The sequence below is a fragment of the Anolis sagrei genome, chromosome 2 (assembly GCF_037176765.1).
Source record: "Anolis sagrei isolate rAnoSag1 chromosome 2, rAnoSag1.mat, whole genome shotgun sequence".
Classification (NCBI taxonomy): Eukaryota; Metazoa; Chordata; class Lepidosauria; order Squamata; family Dactyloidae; genus Anolis; species Anolis sagrei.
This window is the reverse complement of record NC_090022.1, coordinates 16,919,142-16,937,300: the sequence shown is the minus strand read 5'-3', so window position 1 is coordinate 16,937,300 and position 18,159 is coordinate 16,919,142. Positions and strand designations below refer to the sequence as shown.

Here is an 18,159-nt window from a genome sequence, read left to right as displayed (position 1 = left end):
ACAATATATGGTTCTAAAGTACTTACAATACTAGGGGGCACTGATGCTTTGTTTCTAAAGTGTTGCTAAAATTCTGGTAGTTAAAATTTCAGAACTCTTACAAAACTTTGAAACTTTCATTATTATTTCGTTATTGGCGTTTTTATGTTAGAACCAATTAGGAACTGCCATTTATAATGAAATTTTGAAAGTTTTGTTAGAGTTCTGAAATGTTCACTATCAGAACTTTAGCAACACTTTAGAAGCAAAGCACCAGCACACCCTATTTTTGTAAGTATTTTAGAACCATTTAGAACTATGGTGGTGTTAGAGACTGGGAATTTATGGTGACAGGCCCAGAAGGCAGGGAGGACATAAGATTCCGATGAGGTTTTTCCAACAAGGCTTTATTTCAAGTTGATCAACATGAGATGAATAGCCTTTGACCACCCTGGTCAAAGAACAAAGACTATTCATCTTTTGTGGCGCACTTAACAATGTTTTATATCAAACTTATAAAAACAACACATAAGCAACTTCTGATTGGTTGTTCTGTTTCTAACATCACAGCATGAGCTGTGACTTATCAATCTGCAAGTTGATTGTCTAAGGCAGAAAGAATTCGTGGGAGTGTAGGAGTACATCTGCTTGTGTCTGACTGAACAAGGAACACAGACAATTAAATATTCTTTTCTTATCAGTAGCAGCTCTTTGGCAAGCAAGGTTTTCTCTATAGACAGAGATTCTGGGACTTGTAATAATTGAAAACTTATTTTTCTTAATCATGTCCCTATATTGGTAAAACTCCAACTCCCGTGGATCCATAGAATTGAGCCATAGTGGCTAAAGTGATGTTCTACATTTTTTTTGGTCATGTCAGGAGCAACTTGAGAAACTGCAAGTTGCTTCTGGTGTGAGAGAATTGGCCGTCTGCAAGGACGTTGCCCAGGGGACGCCCGGATGATTTGATGTTTTTATCATCCTTGTGGGAGGCTTCTCTCATGTCCCCGCATGAGGAGCTGGAGCTGATAGAGGGAGCTCATCCGCCTCTCCCTGGATTCGAACCTGCGACCCGTCGGTCTTCAGTCCTGCCAGCATAGGGGTTTAACCCACTGCGCCACTGGGGGCTCCTACATATGGCGTGAGCAGAGTGAATTCTAAATAAGTATGCTCAGTCATGGATACAGCAAGTGAATTGCTCAATGGCCTTGGGCCTTGAGTTAAAACAAATGAATCCATATGCACGTTCTTGTGCCAGTCCATGGCTAGGAGCTCCCAGATATTACAGTCCTGCTCCTGTCACCACTCGCCAATTTCCATTGGACTTATGCTATTTTTCTTTTAATTGGGGGACGTCTCTCTGTGGACTTGTTTTATGTGTGGACATCAGTGCACAGCGATCAACACTTAGTATTAAAAGAGACAGGAACTAATCCAGTTTTGAAACATTAAAGAATAAAAAATATTTTTAAAAAAGAAAAGTTCACAAATCATCTCTACATTGACCCAAAATGCAGGCCAGATCTGGGTTCCCTAGATGCTACCCCTTGCCCTCGTGGGAGAGGAGAAACAAGACCAATGTAGGTGTTGCGACTCAGAGCAGGAAACTGGACCCTCAGACAAACAATCCACCACACTGGACTTCAGGAAAAACCAATCCTTTTTATTGATGAAAGATGAGTACAAAATATAATAAATATGCAAAGGTAAAAAGCCACAGGTAAAATCAGCAACAAGAAATGTCCATGAACAGGATCAAAAACCCACAGCAAAACTGCTGAGACCTGGAACTTGTTAGCAATCTACTAACCATACTTGGAAACACTAGAAAAACTCCTTGGAACAAAGCCACTGGAAGCAGGAGAACTGCAAGAGTCTGCACATGAATCTGAAACGATGCCTGGACTGAATGGGAATCCAGGCCAAGTGTTTTTAAAGCACAGAAATCTATTTTGTGACACGCCTGCAGGCTTTGTTTGCATTTATCTTAATCTAGCTGACCTCCGTAAACTCTGTGCTTCTCCTCTGCTTTGCCAAATCTGCTCCCGTCTATCCTCGTTAGAGGGACCAGGTGTCAGATTATCTGGAGAGCTAAATCTGAGAAGCAAAGGGAGTGAAAGTTCATCGCTTGGCTCTGAATCATTCTCATGGGAATTTGGACTTTTGCTTTCCAAAGCACCAGGATTTTCACTACACAAACCGTCATCTTCTACATTGACCTCAGCATAATTGACATCAGAAAATACAATCAGAGAGTCAGGTACAGGTTCACACACAGGCTGAAACCCCAACAGTAGGTGCTGTCTTGTGGCTGGGGACTGCAATGGCATGGGGATAAACATGGGCTGATGTCCCCTGTCCCTGGAATACCTAGCCCGGGAAAGGGAGGCTGTTGTAGACACACCACTTAGAGGCGTAGTCTCAAAACAAAGAGCAGAATGTCAGCAGACCAGAATCAAAGCACAAAATCTAAGCAACAACTGTTAAGGGTAAGGAAATTCCGTAATCCAAGATTCAATTACTGAAATTAAGCTGGAGAATTAGTCAGGTCAGGAACAAACAATAACCAAGGTCTGAAATGTCAAGCATCCGAAGAGAAGCAGGATCAGGAAACAATTGTCACAACAAACTTCAACACTAAGCTTCTTTATCCTAAGATCTCAACTGTTGCATGTTGAGCACCTGAGAAACTCAGCACTCAAAGGTGGAGGTATGTTTAACACCTCACTAACTGGTTCTGATGTATTTGTCTCAGCTTGCTCGGCTACTGCTGAAGGCTGAGCTAGGGTGAAGTGACTGCTGGGAGCTGCTGACCTTTACTTCCTCCGCTCATCCTTCCAGTTACTCTTCATCCTTGCTGTCAGAGCTGGCCATGACAGAAGCCCATACTCTAGGATTCCATAGGGTTTCTACCTAGTATGAGTTCTTTGATGTCTGTGTAGACTTCCATTACGAGCAAAGCTCTTTCCACACTCGAGGCATGTATAGGGTTTCTCTCCAGTGTGAGTCCTTTGGTGTGTACGCAGATGTCCACTATAAGTGAAACTCATTCCGCACTCCTGGCATGTATAGGGTTTCTCCCCTGTGTGAGTTCTTTGATGTAAATATAGATCTCCACTCTGAGCGAATCTCATTTCACACTTGATGCACTTATAAGGTTTCTCCCCTGTGTGAATCCTTTGATGTCTATGTAGACTTCCACTCTGTGTGAAATCCATTCCACACTCCATGCACTTATAGGGTCTCTCCCCAGAGTGAGTTCTTTGATGTGAATGTAGATGTTCATTCACAGCGAAGCTCTTTCCACACTCTGGGCATTCATAGGGTTTTTCACCAGTGTGAATTCTATGATGTCTCTGTAGATGTCCACTGTCCGTGAATCTCATTCCACATTCTATGCATTTATAGGGTTTCTCCCCAGTGTGAGTTCTTTGATGTTTATGTAGATGTCCACTCTGAGTGAAACTCTTTCCACACTCCAGGCATTGATAGGGTTTCTCCCCAGTGTGAGTTCTTTTATGTAATTGCAGGCGTCCCTGCTGACTAAAGATCTTTCCACATTCAGTACATTTATATGCTTTCTCCTCCATGTTGACACTGATCTGTATGTTTAACTGCAACATGAATGCTTGAATTTCCTTTTTTTCTTTTCTGATCCAAAGTGGTGTTAAGAGTTTAGCTAGATCAGCACCTTGCAGGGATTGTTTCTTTTCTTACAACTCTTTTCCTTACTGTACTTTTGGTCTCCAAGTTCCACAATATCCACTAGATGCTGATTTGTTTCTCATCATGCCAGATGTGACTTCATAGACTTCATTTCCCTGGTCAAGAAAAAGGAAGCAAAATATTAACTATGAATCCCCAAATCTACTTTACCTCCAAGATTAACCTCTTTGCCCTTCATGGGTCATTTTGAAAATGGAAATTCCAAGAAATGCAGATGTGAATGGTCTCAATGACATACACAGATTGCACCAACCACCATCACAGATGTATAAACAAGGAAAAAGAAAGAAAGAAAAGATGGCAGGCAGAGAAGAATGAATGAATGAATGAATGAATGAATGGGTACTTCAAATATTAGAGAGCCGCATTGATTTCATTGGGTCAATTCCAAATGTGCCTAAAGGAACAGAAGGTAGGCAGAAAGATAAAAATGACTCCTTGCCAAATAAAGGGGTGACATTCACTCCTGGGTTGCATTGAATTTCCACCATGTACTAAATAGTGAGATACACAAGGATTTAGTTAGTAATTATCTATGAATTTCTGGGTTCCCTCTAGACAAGTGGTTCTCAACCTGTGTGTCCCCAGGTATTTTGGCCTACAACTCCCAGAAATCCCAGCCAGTTTACCATCTGCTAGGATTTCTGGGAGCTGTAAACCAAAACATCTGGGGACTCACAGATTGAGCACCTAGACTACATGATCCATTCCCTGAGCATTCCAAATTAGACACTTGCTGCCATCATATTTCCTGGAATTCCGAAAGGAATCCTCCAAGCAATCAAGAATCTGCTTTCAGACTTTGCTATATCAAAACCACATTTTGTCATGTTGGGATGTTCACAAAATTGAGCCCTTCACTTCCTCAGTTAAGCCTCGTGATGGGATGCAAGTACAGTTGTAGCTCAATTAATAGAGACAACAACAGACTAGTTTTTGGAGGGAGGAAGGAAGGAGCCTTGTAGCACACCCAATTACCTGGGAGTTACCCTGGACCACGCTCTGACCTACAAGAAGCACTGCTTGAATAGCAAGCAAAAATTGGGTGCTAGAAACAATATTGTACAAAACCTGACTAGCACAACCTGGGGATCACAACCAGATACAGTGAAGACATCTGCCCTTGTGCTTTGCTCCTCTGCTGCTGAGTATGCATGCCCAGTGTGGAACACATTTCACCATGTTAAAACAGTGGATGTGGCTCTTAATGAGACATGCTGTATTATCACAGGACGTTTACTCTCTACATCACTGGAGAAATTATACTGTTTAGCCGGTATTGCACTACCTGATATCCACCAGGAAGTAGCAACCAATAATGAAAGGACCAAGGTACTGACATCTCCGGCCCATCCTCTGTTTGGATATCAGCCAGCACACCAACATCTTAAATCAAGAAATAGAGATCTACAGAGATGTTGGCAGGAACACCTCAGCTAGCAAGAGTCCAAAAGTGGCAAGCTAAAACCAGGAACCTCAAGCCATGGCTGATATTGGATGAGAGATTCTCTCCTGGGCACACAGAAGACTGGGCAACTTGGAAGGCACTGAACAGACTGCAGTTTGGCACCACGAGATGTAGAGCCAATCTTAAGAAATGGGGCTACAAAGTGGAGTCCATGACAAGTGAGTGTGGAGAAGAGCAAACCACAGGCCACCTATTACAATGCAGTCATAGCCCTGCCCCATCCACAATGAAGGACCTTACATCAACACCAGAGGTACTAAAATTGCCAGCTTCTGGTCAAAGGACATTTAGTATAATGCCAAGTTTTTACAATTTTGTATTTTTTTAAATACAGTAGAATTGTACCCTCGGTACTCTTCTGATATGATAAATAAAAGATATAAAACAAGTTCTTTTATGGAAGAGTATATATTTTGGGGCACTGAAAAACACTTCTAAAGCTCTGCTACTTTTTATGCACTGGCAAATCTCTGTATGGTGTTCCTTCGCTACTTTGCAGTTTGCTTTTTGTGGACTCGCTGTTTCGCGGGTTTTTGCCTCCCAGTTTATGAATGGTTGCTGTTGCCCAGAGTGGCATTCTAATCCCACCACCTAGCAACGATGGAGTGTGGAAGGGGGTTTCATCCTCTCCCTCGGGAGGGAGGCAGCCAATCAAGAGAAATTGCAAGCAAAGCAGAGAGAGATAGCAAAAAAAAGTGTGCTGTGCCTTTAAATCTCTTCTCACTTCTGCCTCACCCTTGGAACTCAATATACATATATAGCATCCCTACTTTGCGGATTTTCACTTTTTTGGGGTGGTTCCGGAATGTAACACCCATGATAAGTGAGGGAATAGTGTATTCCTAACACATCAGAGATAACAGATTATTCAGTCTAACAACTGAAACCATTGCCTTGAATAACTGTATCTGGTTACTTTCCATCTTCATCACTATGATACTTCATCTTGTTGATGGGAAGCTTCCCACCAGAGTGGAAATCATCTATCAAACAGATCGCAAGCTATTTAACCTCAGCAGACTGAAAGCCAAAACCAAGGTTACAACATCCATTATAGAACTCCAATATGCTGATGACGTTGCCTGTGTGCATTCAGAAGAAGACCTACAAGCCACTCTAAACACCTTTGCAAAAGCATACGAGAAGCTCGGCCTGTCATTGAACATTGATAAAACCAAAGTGCTCTTCCAGCAGTCACCAGCCAATCCCTCTCCAATGCCAGAAATACAGCTTAAGGGTGTAACATTAGAAAATGTGGACCATTTCCGTTCCCTTGGCAGCCACCTCCCCACAAAAATCAACATTGACACCGAAATACCACACCGCCTGAGCTCTGAGAGTGCAGTTTTTCCCCCAAATGAAGCAGAGAGTGTTTGAGGACCGGGACATCCGTAGGGAGACCAAGGTGCTTGTTTAAAAAGCTATTGTCCTCCCAACCCTGCTATACGCCTGCGAGACATGGACTGTCAACAGACGTCACATGCAACTCCTGAAACGATTCCATTAGCGCTGCCTCTGGAAAATCCTGCAAATCTCTTGGGAAGACAAGTGGATAAATGTCAGCGTGCTGGAAGAAGCAAAGACCACCAGCATTGAAGCGATGGTCCTCCGCCATCAACTCTGCTGGACCGGCCACGTTGTCCGGATGCCCGACCACCGTCTCCCAAAGCAGCTGCTCTATTCCATACTTCAGAATGGAAAAGAGAATGTTGGTGGGCAGGAAAAGAGATTTAAAGATGGGCTCAAAGCCAACCTTAAAAACGCTAGCATAGACACTGAGAACTGGGAAGCCCTGGCCCTTAAGCGCTCCAGCTGGAGGTCTGCTGTGACCAGCAGTGCTGTAGAATTTGAAGAGGCACGAGTGGAGGGTGAAAGAGAGAAACATGCCAAGAGAAAGGCGCATCAAGCCAACCCTGACTGGGACCGCCTTCCACCTGGAAACTGATGCCCTCACTGGGGGAGAAGATCCAGATCAAGAAAAGGGCTCCACGGTCACTGACGGACCCACCAGAACACTGATCCTGGAAGACTATTCTACTCAGACAACGAAGGATCACCCAAGTAAGTAAGTGTATACCACAAGAGAAGAGTCTCCTCTAAAGGGTTTTTTGGCTCTTCCCTGAAAGGCCATGGTTTTCTTTAAAAAGCTATGATCTCCAGGAAGTGTTTTTTCCCAAAAGGTTATGAATGCCATTTTCCAAAAAGCTTGGAAAAAAGAAGGCTGAGGGAATGGGACATGAGAGCCATATTTCAATATCAGAAAGGATGTCACATTGAGGGAGGAGACACAGTGGAGCAGTGGATCCAAATGGCAACAAAAGAGATTCAACTTAACGATTAGGAACCTCACTACCTCTGAGGATGCTTGCCATAGATGCAGGCGGAACATAAGGAGAGAATGCCTCTAGAACATGGCCATATAGCCCGAAAAAACCTACAACAACCCAGTGATTCTGGCCGTGAAAGCCTTCGACAATATATTGATTGGGAAGAGCTCCCTAAGGGCAAGAGGCTGGGACTGAAGGAAGCTTTGCCCTGCTTTACCTTCGCTTCCCAGGGCTAAAGCTTCCCTCCTCCTTGAAAGAGGAGCTCTTTCCTTTTCTGCTGGGATACCATCCATGGGGACCCCTCTCATCTCTAGGAATACCCCCTCCCTCCTCCTGCTCCTCCTAAATGCTGTCTCTTACCTCTTTCCTTTCTTTCTCCCCCTCCTTTGGTTTTCTTCTCCTAAATATGGCAAAGGCGGAAGCTTTTGCCAAAGAAGCCTCTCTGGGAAGCTGAGCTTTTCTCTGGCTAAAAGTCCCCTCCTTCCCTCCTCCTTAACTGTTTCATCTCCTCAATGCCCTCCCTCCCCAGGCAGGGATTCCTCCTGGCATCCCATAATAGCCCCCCTTCACTGGAAGTCAGGAATAGAGAGCGAAAAGGAGACATGTGCCAAGAGGAAGAAGGAGCCTCAAGCAAACCCTTGTCTGGACGGTTTTCCATCTGGAAATACATGTTCTCATTTTGAATAATCATGTGGATTCAGAATATGTCTTCATAGTCACTTATAGACCCACTGAATCAATCAGGGCCAGCTAACACCCCCGCCCCCAACAAAGGATTTCCCTCAGGCAGCAACCAGCCAGGCCTTGAAACTGCAAGGCCATTAAATGCTAATCAAGACAGAGGTACTCCGTGCTGGTCAGTCATAAGGCCGAACAGGGCATAGGGTTACAATCTGTGTTGGATGGGGTTACACTCCCCCTGAAGATGCAGGCTCGCAGCTTGGGTGTGATCCTGGACTCATAGCTGAGCCTAGAACCCCAAGTTTCGACGGTGACCAGGGGAGCATTCGCACAATTAAAACTTGTGCGCCAGCTCCGCCTGTACCTTGAGAAGCTTGACTTGGCCACGGTAGTCCACGCTCTGGTTACATCCTGTATAGACTACTGCAACACACTCTACATGGGGTTGCCTTTCAAGACTGCTCGGAAGCTTCAAATGGTCCAGCAGACAGCCAGATTGCTAACAGGAGTGGCGCTCAGAGAGCATACAACTCCTCTGTTTTGCCAGCTCCACTGGCTGCTAGTCTGCTACCGGGCACAATTCAAAGTGCTGGCTTTAGCCTATAAAGCCCTAAACGGTTCTGGCCCAATTTACCTGTCCAAATGCATCTTCCCATCTAGGACTTTAAGAAAGCCAGAGTCCCTGCAAGAAGTCAGATCAAGTCTAGGAAGCCTTGCCAAATGGAGGTGGTTGATGCTCTCCCTGTGGAGAAGGCTTCATAGAATCATAGAGTTGGAAGGGACTACAAGGTCCAACTAGTCTAATCTCCTTCCTCCATGCCAGAAAAGCAGGATCCAAGCTTCCCCAACAGATGGCCATCCAGCCATCTGATTAAAAGCCTCCAATGAAGGACCTTCCACGCTCTCACAGTCAGGAAGTTCTTCCTAATGTTCGGGTGGAATCTCCTTTCTTGTAATTTGAACCCACTGCTCCAAGTCTTACTCTCCAGGACAGCAGAAAAGCCTGCTCTCTCTTACTTATGACAACATTTCCAACATGCAGACATGTATCCCATGTCTCCTCTCAGCCTTCTCTTATGCAAACTGCACATACCCAGCCTTGTTCTCCCTCCCTCCCTTCTCCTCTGATTAGATGGAAGGGGCCTTTTAGCAAAGGGGAAGGCAGACTTGAACTCACTTCATCACATTGAAGCTGGAAAGTGTAGAGCTCAGTCTGACTCAGTGTTGGAATGAAACAGATAATTTCCCTACCTTCATCACACTATTAAATGTATCAGTGGCACTCAACATTATTTTGGTACATTTGCCATCACACTGTAATTGCTAGGCACATCCCACCCCCACCCCCTTCTTTGTGGGGAAAAAACCTCCTTTCTTTGAAATGTCAGCTGTTATATGTGTCTTCAATTCCGGAAGTAAGGAAGCAGGGAGGGAGGGATGGAAAGTGGCAATGCTCTCCCCCCCCCCCCCCCAATGGGGTCCAATAACATTCATTCCATAATGCAAATGCACCAAGAGAAGGGTATGGACATTGGGAAACTATTACTCCTAGGACTGCACAGCATGGAGACATGACATAATAATAATAATAATAATAATAATAATAATGATGATGATGATGATGATGATGATGTATTGTTGAAGGCCAGAATCACTGGGTTGTTGTAGGTTTTTTCGGGCTATATGGCCATGTTCTAGAGGCATTCTCTCCTGACGTTTCACCTGCATCTATGGCAAGCATCCTCAGAGGTAGTGAGGTCTGTTGGAACTAGGAAAAAGGGTTTATATATCTGTGGGATGACCAGGGTGGGACAAAGTACTCTTGTCTGCTGGAGCCAGGTATGAATGTTTCAACTGACCACCTTGATTAGCATTTGATGGCCTGACAGTGCCTGAAGTAATCCTTTGTTGAGAGGTGATTAGATGTCCTTGTTTGTTTCCTCTCTGTTGTTGTGCTGTTCTAATTTTAGGGTTTTTTTTAAATACTGGTAGCCAGTATTTTGTTCATTTTCATGGTTTCCTCCTTTCTATTGAAATTGTCCACATGCTTGTGGATTTCAATGGCTTCTCTGAGGATGCTTGCCATAGATGCAGGCGAAACGTCAGGAGAAAATGCTTCTAGAACATGGCCGTATAGCCCGAAAAAACCTACAACAACCCAATAATAATAATAATAATAATAATAATAGCATGTAAAATGGGTCCCTACTGCATTTATTCCCCAGTGCAGATACATCCAGAGAAGGATATGAACCTTGGGAAACTATAACTCCCAGGACCATACAGTAGGGAGCTATGGTTTTTAAAGTGGGGTCCAATAGCATTCATTCCATAATGTAAATGCACCAAGAGAAGGATATGGAGCTTAGAAAACTTCAGGACTGCACAGCATGGAGACATGGTATCCTTCTCTCCAAAATGCTTATGGCAGCAAGGAGAAGCAGGTTTTACCTATGTCTATACAGAGGTGGCTAGTATTTTTGCTCTTGTTCCACACTGAAAGAGCCCTTTGAGTTAGCCATAAAATCTTTACTGAAGTCTCAGCTGTGTGTGCGATCTATGTTTTTACTCAAGCATTGCTTGTTCCATATTTCACACTAGTGGGCACTTCTGAGCATACCAAAAGTGCTTTTGGAGAGGAAGGGTTGAAATTGTAAGAATTGCCTTCAAGCCTTCCCGACAGAAGGCCATTCGGCCCCTGCTTGAAAAGCTCCAGAGAAGAAGAAACCCAAGAATGCATATTCCACAGCTCTTAATATCAAAACATTCATAATGTTAAGATGGAATCCAATTTCCTGCAATGCCTCCAACTAGCTCAACTCTGCTCCTCTCATGTCCTCTCTCCTTTCCATTCAGGGACAAGGGAGAGAGGTGGCTGGAAGAAAAAATGAAATGCAAAGATACAGAATGGGGGACAATGCCTGGCTCGAGAGCAGTACGTGTGAAAAAGATCTTGGAGTCCTCGTGGACAACAAGTTAAACATGAGCCAACAATGTGATGTGGCGGCAAAAAAAGCCAATGGGATTTTGGCCTGCATCAATAGGAGCATAGTGTCTAGATCCAGGGAAGTCATGCTACCCCTCTATTCTGCTTTGGTTAGACCACATCTGGAATATTGTGTCCAATTCTGGGCACCACAATTCAAGAGAGATATTGACAAGCAGGAATGTGTCCAGAGGAGGGCGACTAAAATGATCAAGGGTCTGGAGAACAAGCCCTATGAGGAGCGGCTTAGGGAACTGGGCATGTTTAGCCTGAAGAAGAGAAGGCTGAGAGGAGATATGATAGCCATGTATAAATATGTGAGAGGAAGCCACAGAGAGGAGGGAGCAAGCTTGTTTTCTGCTTCCCTGGAGACTAGGACGCAGAACAATGGCTTCAAACTACAAGAGAGGAGATTCCATCTGAACATTAGGAAGAACTTCCTGACTGTGAGAGCCGTTCAGCAGTGGAACTCTCTGCCCCGGAGTGTGGTGGAGGCTCCTTCTTTGGAAGCTTTTAAGCAGAGGCTGGATGGCCATTTGTCAGGGGTGATTTGAGTGCAGTGTTCCTGCTTCTTGGCAGGGGGTTGGACTGGATGGCCCATGAGGTCTCTTCCAACTCTTTGATTCTATGATTCTATGAAGACAAGGTATCCTTAGAAGAGACATCTGGCTGACCCTCACTGCTTTGCTCGCCTGCCACTGAGTCTTTATAGAAGGAAAAGTGACAATGGTAGGGAGGAGTGCCGGAAGGGGTTGGTCACAAACCCCAGATTTTGAATCAATTTGAAATTTATTTATTTGTTTTCGAACACTTGTACCCCACCCTTCTCAACCCCCCGGGGGGGGGGGGGGACTCAGGGCTGCTTCCAATCGGCAGCAATTAGATGCCACAATAAGTACATAATAAAAACAAGCAATCAATTATAAATAGTTAAAAAACATTAAAACAATACAATTAAAAACTACTAAGAATTGCCATTATTAGCCGAAAACTAGTTGAATGAAATAATAAATCACACATTTAAACAAAAGGATTTCATGATGTTTGTGTTCTCATACACTTTACTATTACAATTTATGCATATATATCTTTTATATAGGCTTGTATATAAGATTTCTCCCCAGTGTGAGTTCTGTGATGTCTATGGAGATGTGAATTCTGACTGAAGCTCATTCCACACTCCAGGCATGTAAAAGGTTTCTCCCCCGTGTGGGTTCGATGATGTGAATGTAAATGTGAATTCTGACTGAAGCTCATTCCACACTCCAGGCATGTGAAAGGTTTCTCCCCAGTGTGAGTTTTGTGATGTGAATGTAGACTTGCAGTGTGAGTGAAGCTCTTTCTACATTCCCAGCACATAAAAGGTTTCTCCCCAGTGTGAGTTCTATGATGTCTATGCAAATGTGAATTCTGACTGAAGCTCATTCCACATTCCAGGCATGTATATGGTTTCTCCCCAGTGTGGGTTCTAAGATGGGAATGCAGATGTGAATTCTGACTGAAACTCATTTCACACTCCATGCACATATAGGGTTTTTCCCCAGTGTGGATCTTGTGATGTGAACGTAGACCTGCAGTGTGAGTGAAGTTCTTTCCACACTCAAGACATTTATAAGGTTTCTCCCCAGTGTGAGTTCTTTGATGCTTCTGTAGGGTTCCACTCTCATTGAAGCTCTTTCCACACTCCATGCATGTATAGGGTTTCTCCCCAGTGTGGGTTCTTTCATGTGAATGTAGACTTTGACTTGAAGTGAAGCTCTTTCCACACTCTGGGCATGTATAGGGTTTCTCCCCAGTGTGAGTTCTGTGATGTCTATGGAGATGTGAATTTTGACTGAAGCTCATTCCACACTCCAGGCACCTATAAGGTTTCTCCCCAGTGTGAGTTCTTTGATGTGAATGCAGACTTGCAGTGTGAGTGAAGCTCCTTCCACATTCCAGGCATTTATAGGGTTTTGCCCCAGTGTGCGTTCTTTGATGTGATTGTAGACTTCCACTCTCGGAAAAGCCTTTTCCACACTCCAGGCATGTATAGGGTTTCTCCCCAGTGTGTATCCTTTGATGTTTATGCAGATGTCCACTGTCAGTGAAGCTCTTTCCACATTCCATGCATTTATAGGGTTTTTCTCCAGTATGACTTCTTTGATGTCTATGTAGGTTTCCACTCTCAGCAAAGCTCTTTCCACACTCCAGGCATGTATAGAGTTTCTCTCCAGTGTGAGTTGTTTGATGTTTGTGTAGATTTCCACTCTGAGTGAACCTCTTTCCGCACTCTGGACATGTATAGGGTTTCTCCCCAGTGTGACTTCTTTGATGTTTATGTAAGTTTCCACTCCGAGTGAAGCTCATTCCACACTCCAGACATACGTAGGGTTTATCTCCAATGTGAGTCCTTTGGTGCAAATATAGAGTTCCACGCTGAGTGAAGCTCATGCCACACTCCAGGCATGAATAGGGTTTCTCCCCAGTGTGAGTTCTTTGGTGTGATTGTAAACTTCCTTTCTGAGTGAAGCTCTTTCCACATTCCTCGCATTTATAGGGTTTCTCGCCAGTGTGAGTTCGTTCATGTACCTTCAGATTTCCTCGCTGAGTGAAGCTCTTTCCACATTCAGTGCATTTATAAGCTTTCTCCTCCATATTGACAATGATATGTATGCTTAACTGCACAATGGATATGACTCTTCTTTTTTTCCCCCTTTCTTATCTGCAAGTGAGGTAAGTATACAGCAAAATTAGCATTTTGGGACAATTTCTTCTTCCTATATTTGGTTTCCTTACTGCATTTCAAATTCCTCAATATTCACTGCATGTCAGTGTTTTTCATCTCATCGCAATTGTCATTTCCTTGTCCAGGAAAGAAGCAAAAGAACAGGCACGAAACCCAAATCTCTTGTTTACAGTGTTCCCTCACTTATCGCAGGAGTTACGTTCTAGGACCACCCGCAGTAGCAAAGTAGCAATAAGTGAAAAACCGTGATGTAGGGATGCTATACTGTAGATGTACTGTATAGCTCCGCCCACTCTTCTCTCCCCCTCCTCTTCCTTTCCTCTTTCCCCTTCCTCCCTCCCTGTTGGGGATTCCTCATCTTCAGAAGGGGAAGGGAAGCAGGGAAGTGCTCAGGAATTCCAGGGAGAAGAAGAATCAGACAATGAGAGTTTGAAAATGCCCGCATTTCTAGAGAGATGAAAAGAGACAGAGCAAAGACGTCGTTCAGCCAGAATAGCTGCTAAAAACGCGGAGCTAATTGAGAGACGCCCTAGCACCTCCTGCATGGGGAATTCACGGCTATAAATCAGAGGCAGGAGTAATCAGCTTTCGCTGGTAACAACGACCATGATACTGCTGTTTTCACTCCAACGGAATCTGTTTTGTGTCTGCTGCTAAGGAATTAGTTCATTGCCTGTTGTCTGATGGAAGACTGGTGTTTATTTTGGGACCTTGTAAGAGACTTTAATTTGTGTCTGGATTAAGACTTCCTTACTTTCTCTTGCACTTTTCAATTGTATTTGCTTATCCTTTGTGTTTGCTGAAGTAAAGCATTTGTAAGGCTGTTTTTGAAGGGCAACTCAGGACACTCCCTCCTTCTCTCCCTCCCTTCCCCCCCCCCCCCCCCCATCTAGCTGGAGCCACTCTTCTCTTTCCCTCCCTGCTTCCCCACTGGCATGGGGCTCTCACCTGGTTGCCTGAGGAAGAAGTTGCAGTGGAAGCTGCCTTGATGGCCCTCTCCAGGCTCTTTGCCAGCCACACACATGCCTGTCTGTGAGTAACTCTGCAACTCAAGCCTGTGGCAGCATCTATGCTGGAGAAACAACATACTTTGATAATGGGTATACAGTGTTTCCCCGCTACTTGTATTTTAAATTCTTTTTTTCTTAAACTGCGAAACAGTGAGTCTGCCTGAAGCGAACCACGAAACAGCAAGGTAACACTGTATGAACAAGAACGCTGCCCCCCCCCCCCCGGTCATGTTGAAAATGGAAATATCAAGGTTTTTGGCTACTGTTTACAGATTAAATAGACTGTTAATGACTCTTAAGTGTTAACCAAAGCTAAGCCAAAACTACACTGTGGGCCTAGACAACTGCTCCTCTGGAGGAAGAGGAGGTCTGTGCTAGTCAGAGCTGAATCGGGTCTGGAGGACAAGCCCTATGAGGAGCTTTCCATTTTAAAAGGTGGGCATGTTTAGCCTGCAGAAGAGAAGGCTGAGAGGTGACATGATGAGGGCCCTATATCAAGATGTGAGGGGAAGTCATAGGGAGAAGGGAGCAGGCTTGTTTTCTGCTGCCCTGGAGACTAAGACGTGGAACAATGGCTTTAAACTACAGGAAAGGAGATTCCATCTGAATATTAAGAACTTGCTAATTGTGATAGCTGTTCAGCAATCAAAAACCAAAGCCAAAACCAAGGTCAGAATAACATCTGTTATAGGATTCCAATATGCTGATGATAATGTCACCTGTGTGCATTCCAAAGCAGACCTACAAGCCAGTCTAAACACCTTCACAGATGCATATGAGCTCAGCCTGTCACTGAACATCGAGAAAACCAAAGTGCTTTTCCAGCAGTCACCAGCCAATCCCTTTCCAATGCCAGAAATACAGCTTAATTGTGTAACATTAGAAAATGTGGACCATTTCTGCTATCTTGGCAGCCACCTCACCACAAAAGTCAACATTGACACTGAAATACAACACCCCCTGAGCTCTGTGAGTGTAGCATTTTTCTGAATGCAGCACAAGACTGTTTGAAGACCAGTAGGGAGACCAAGGTGCTTATTTGTAAAGCTATTGTCCTCCCAACCCTGTTATAGGCCTGCGAAATGTGGACTGTCTACAGATGTTACACTCAACTCCTGGAAGGATTCCATCAGCATTGTCTCTGAAAAATCCTGCAAATCTTTTAGGAAGATAGGCAGACAAATGTCAGCGTGCTGGAAGAAGCAAAGACCACCAGCATTGAAGCGATGCTCCTCCACCATCAACTGTGCTGGACTGGCCATGTCAAGTGCCCAATCGTGGTCTCCCAAAGCCGTTACTCAAGAACGGGAAATATAATGTTGGAAGACAGAAAAAGAGATTGAAAGATGGGTTTAAAACCAACCGTAAAAACTTTTTTTTTGTCATGTCAGGAGCGACCTGAGAACCAAGTCACTTTAGGTGAGAGAGAATTGGCCGTCTGCAAGGATGTTGCCCAGGGGACGCCTGGATGATTTGATGTTTTATCATCCTTGTGGGAGGCTTCTCTCATGTCCCTGCATGAGGAGCTGGAGCTGATAGAGGGAGCTCATCCACCTCTCCGCGGATTCGAACCTGCGACCTGTTGGTCTTCAGTCCTGCCGGCAAAGGGGTTTAACCCACTGCGCCAACACCACAGAGAACTGGGAAGCCCTGGCCCTTGAGCGCTGTAGCTGGAGGTGAGCTGTGACCAGCAGTGCTGCAGAATTCAAAGAGGTACAAACGGAGGGCGAAAGGGAGAAATGTGCCAAGGGGAGGGTGCGCCAAGACAACCCTCACAGTTGGAGAACATGTGGATCAAGAATGTCTACAGCCACCTATGGACCTGTCCCCAAGACACTACACTTGGAGGACCATCATCCTCGGACTACAAGGGGTTGCCTAAGTAAGTAAGTAAATCAGCAGTGGAACTCTCCGCCCCGGAGTGTGGTGGAGGCTCCTTCTTTGGAGGCTTGTAAACGGAGGCTGGATAGCCATCTGTCAGGGATGCTTTGAATGTGATTTTCCTGCGTCTTGGTGGGGGTTGGACTGGATGGCCCACAAGTTCTCCTCCGACTATGAAAAGACAGAAAGGAACCTCCTCTGCACAGAAGGAAAGCTTCTTGGGGAAGAAAGCAATGAGAGGCCCCTACAGTCCTTTCTATCTCCAGGGAGGGGGTCTTTCCTTTCCCCTGGGGTGGCCTAGAGAGGGACCTCCTCCTCCTCCCCATCCCTTGGACCAGCCCTCCCCGCAAACACCGCCCCTTCTCACCTCCTTACTTCCTTCCCAAGAGGCTTGCTTTCTCTCTCCTTTTGTCTGGTTCCTTCCTGCTCTCCTGCTGGTCCCTCCCACCAAATAGGCATCTCCTCCCCAACCCCTCCCCTCCCTTAAAGGCATCCCATAATATTCCCTCTCCAGGAAAAGACTGCGCGCACTCCCCCGCCCCCCCAATCTCAGCCTCCCCCCCCCCTGCTGTCAGGAGCGACTTGAGAAACTGCAAGTCGCTTCTGCTTTGAGAGAATTGGCCGTCTGCAAGGACGTTACCCAGGGGTCGCTGAGATGTTTTACCATCCTGTGGGAAGTCTCTCTCATGTCCCTGCTTGGGAAGCTGGAGGGTTTCGGCCAGCAGTCCTGCCGGCACAGTAGAGGATACAGGCTGCCTCCAACTTCCTCCTGCTCTGCCTCTTGCCTTCCTACCTCCCCACTGAAGATCACCTGGGAAGGAATCCCACTGGAGCACTGCAGTGCACCCAAATACCTGGGAGTCACTCTGGACCATGCTCTGACCTACAAGAAGCATTGCCTGAACATCAAGCAAAAAGTGGGCGCTAGAACAATATCATACAAAAGCTGACTGGCACAACCTGGGGATCACAACCAGACACAGTGAAGACATCTGCCCTTGCGCTGTGCTACTCTGCTGCTGAGTATGCATGCCCAGTGTGGAACACATCTCACCACGCTAAAACAGTGGATGTGGCTCTTAATGGGACATGTCGCATTATCACGGGGTGTCTGCACCCTACACCACTGGAGAAATTACACTGTCTAGCCAGTATTGCACCACCTGACATCCACCGGGAAGTGGCAGCCAATAGTGAAAGGACCAAGGCAGAGACATCTCCAGCTCATCCCCTGTTTGGGTATCAGCCAGCACGTCAACGACTTAAATCCAGACATCGTTTTCTAAGATCTACAGAGACACTCGCTGGAACACCTCAGCAAGCAAGAGTCCAAAAGTGGCAGGCTCAAACCCAGAACCTCAACCAATGGCTGA

The 18,159-nt window shown here is 45.2% G+C and overlaps 1 protein-coding gene across 3 annotated transcripts; it reads right to left on the bottom strand.

Annotated features, from left to right (window-relative positions):
• Positions 1-1,621: 1,621 nt before the first annotated feature.
• On the bottom strand, positions 1,622-17,222 carry LOC132765707 (zinc finger protein 420-like). 3 transcript variants are annotated; one of them, XM_067465360.1, is made up of 2 exons: positions 17,154-17,222; positions 1,622-3,800 (listed from the first exon to the last, which is right to left on the bottom strand). In XM_067465360.1, the coding sequence occupies exon 2, from the start codon at positions 3,600-3,602 to the stop codon at positions 2,889-2,891; it is 714 nt and encodes a 237-aa protein (XP_067321461.1). In that variant the 5' UTR covers positions 3,603-3,800; positions 17,154-17,222; the 3' UTR covers positions 1,622-2,888. The 3 variants fall into 3 exon arrangements, with proteins under 3 accessions (XP_067321461.1, XP_067321460.1, XP_060615968.2); XM_067465359.1 differs by lacking the exon at positions 17,154-17,222 and adding an exon at positions 7,861-7,955; XM_060759985.2 differs by lacking the exons at positions 1,622-3,800; positions 17,154-17,222 and adding exons at positions 12,211-13,871; positions 14,844-14,963.
• Between the last annotated feature and the right edge of the window lie 937 nt (positions 17,223-18,159).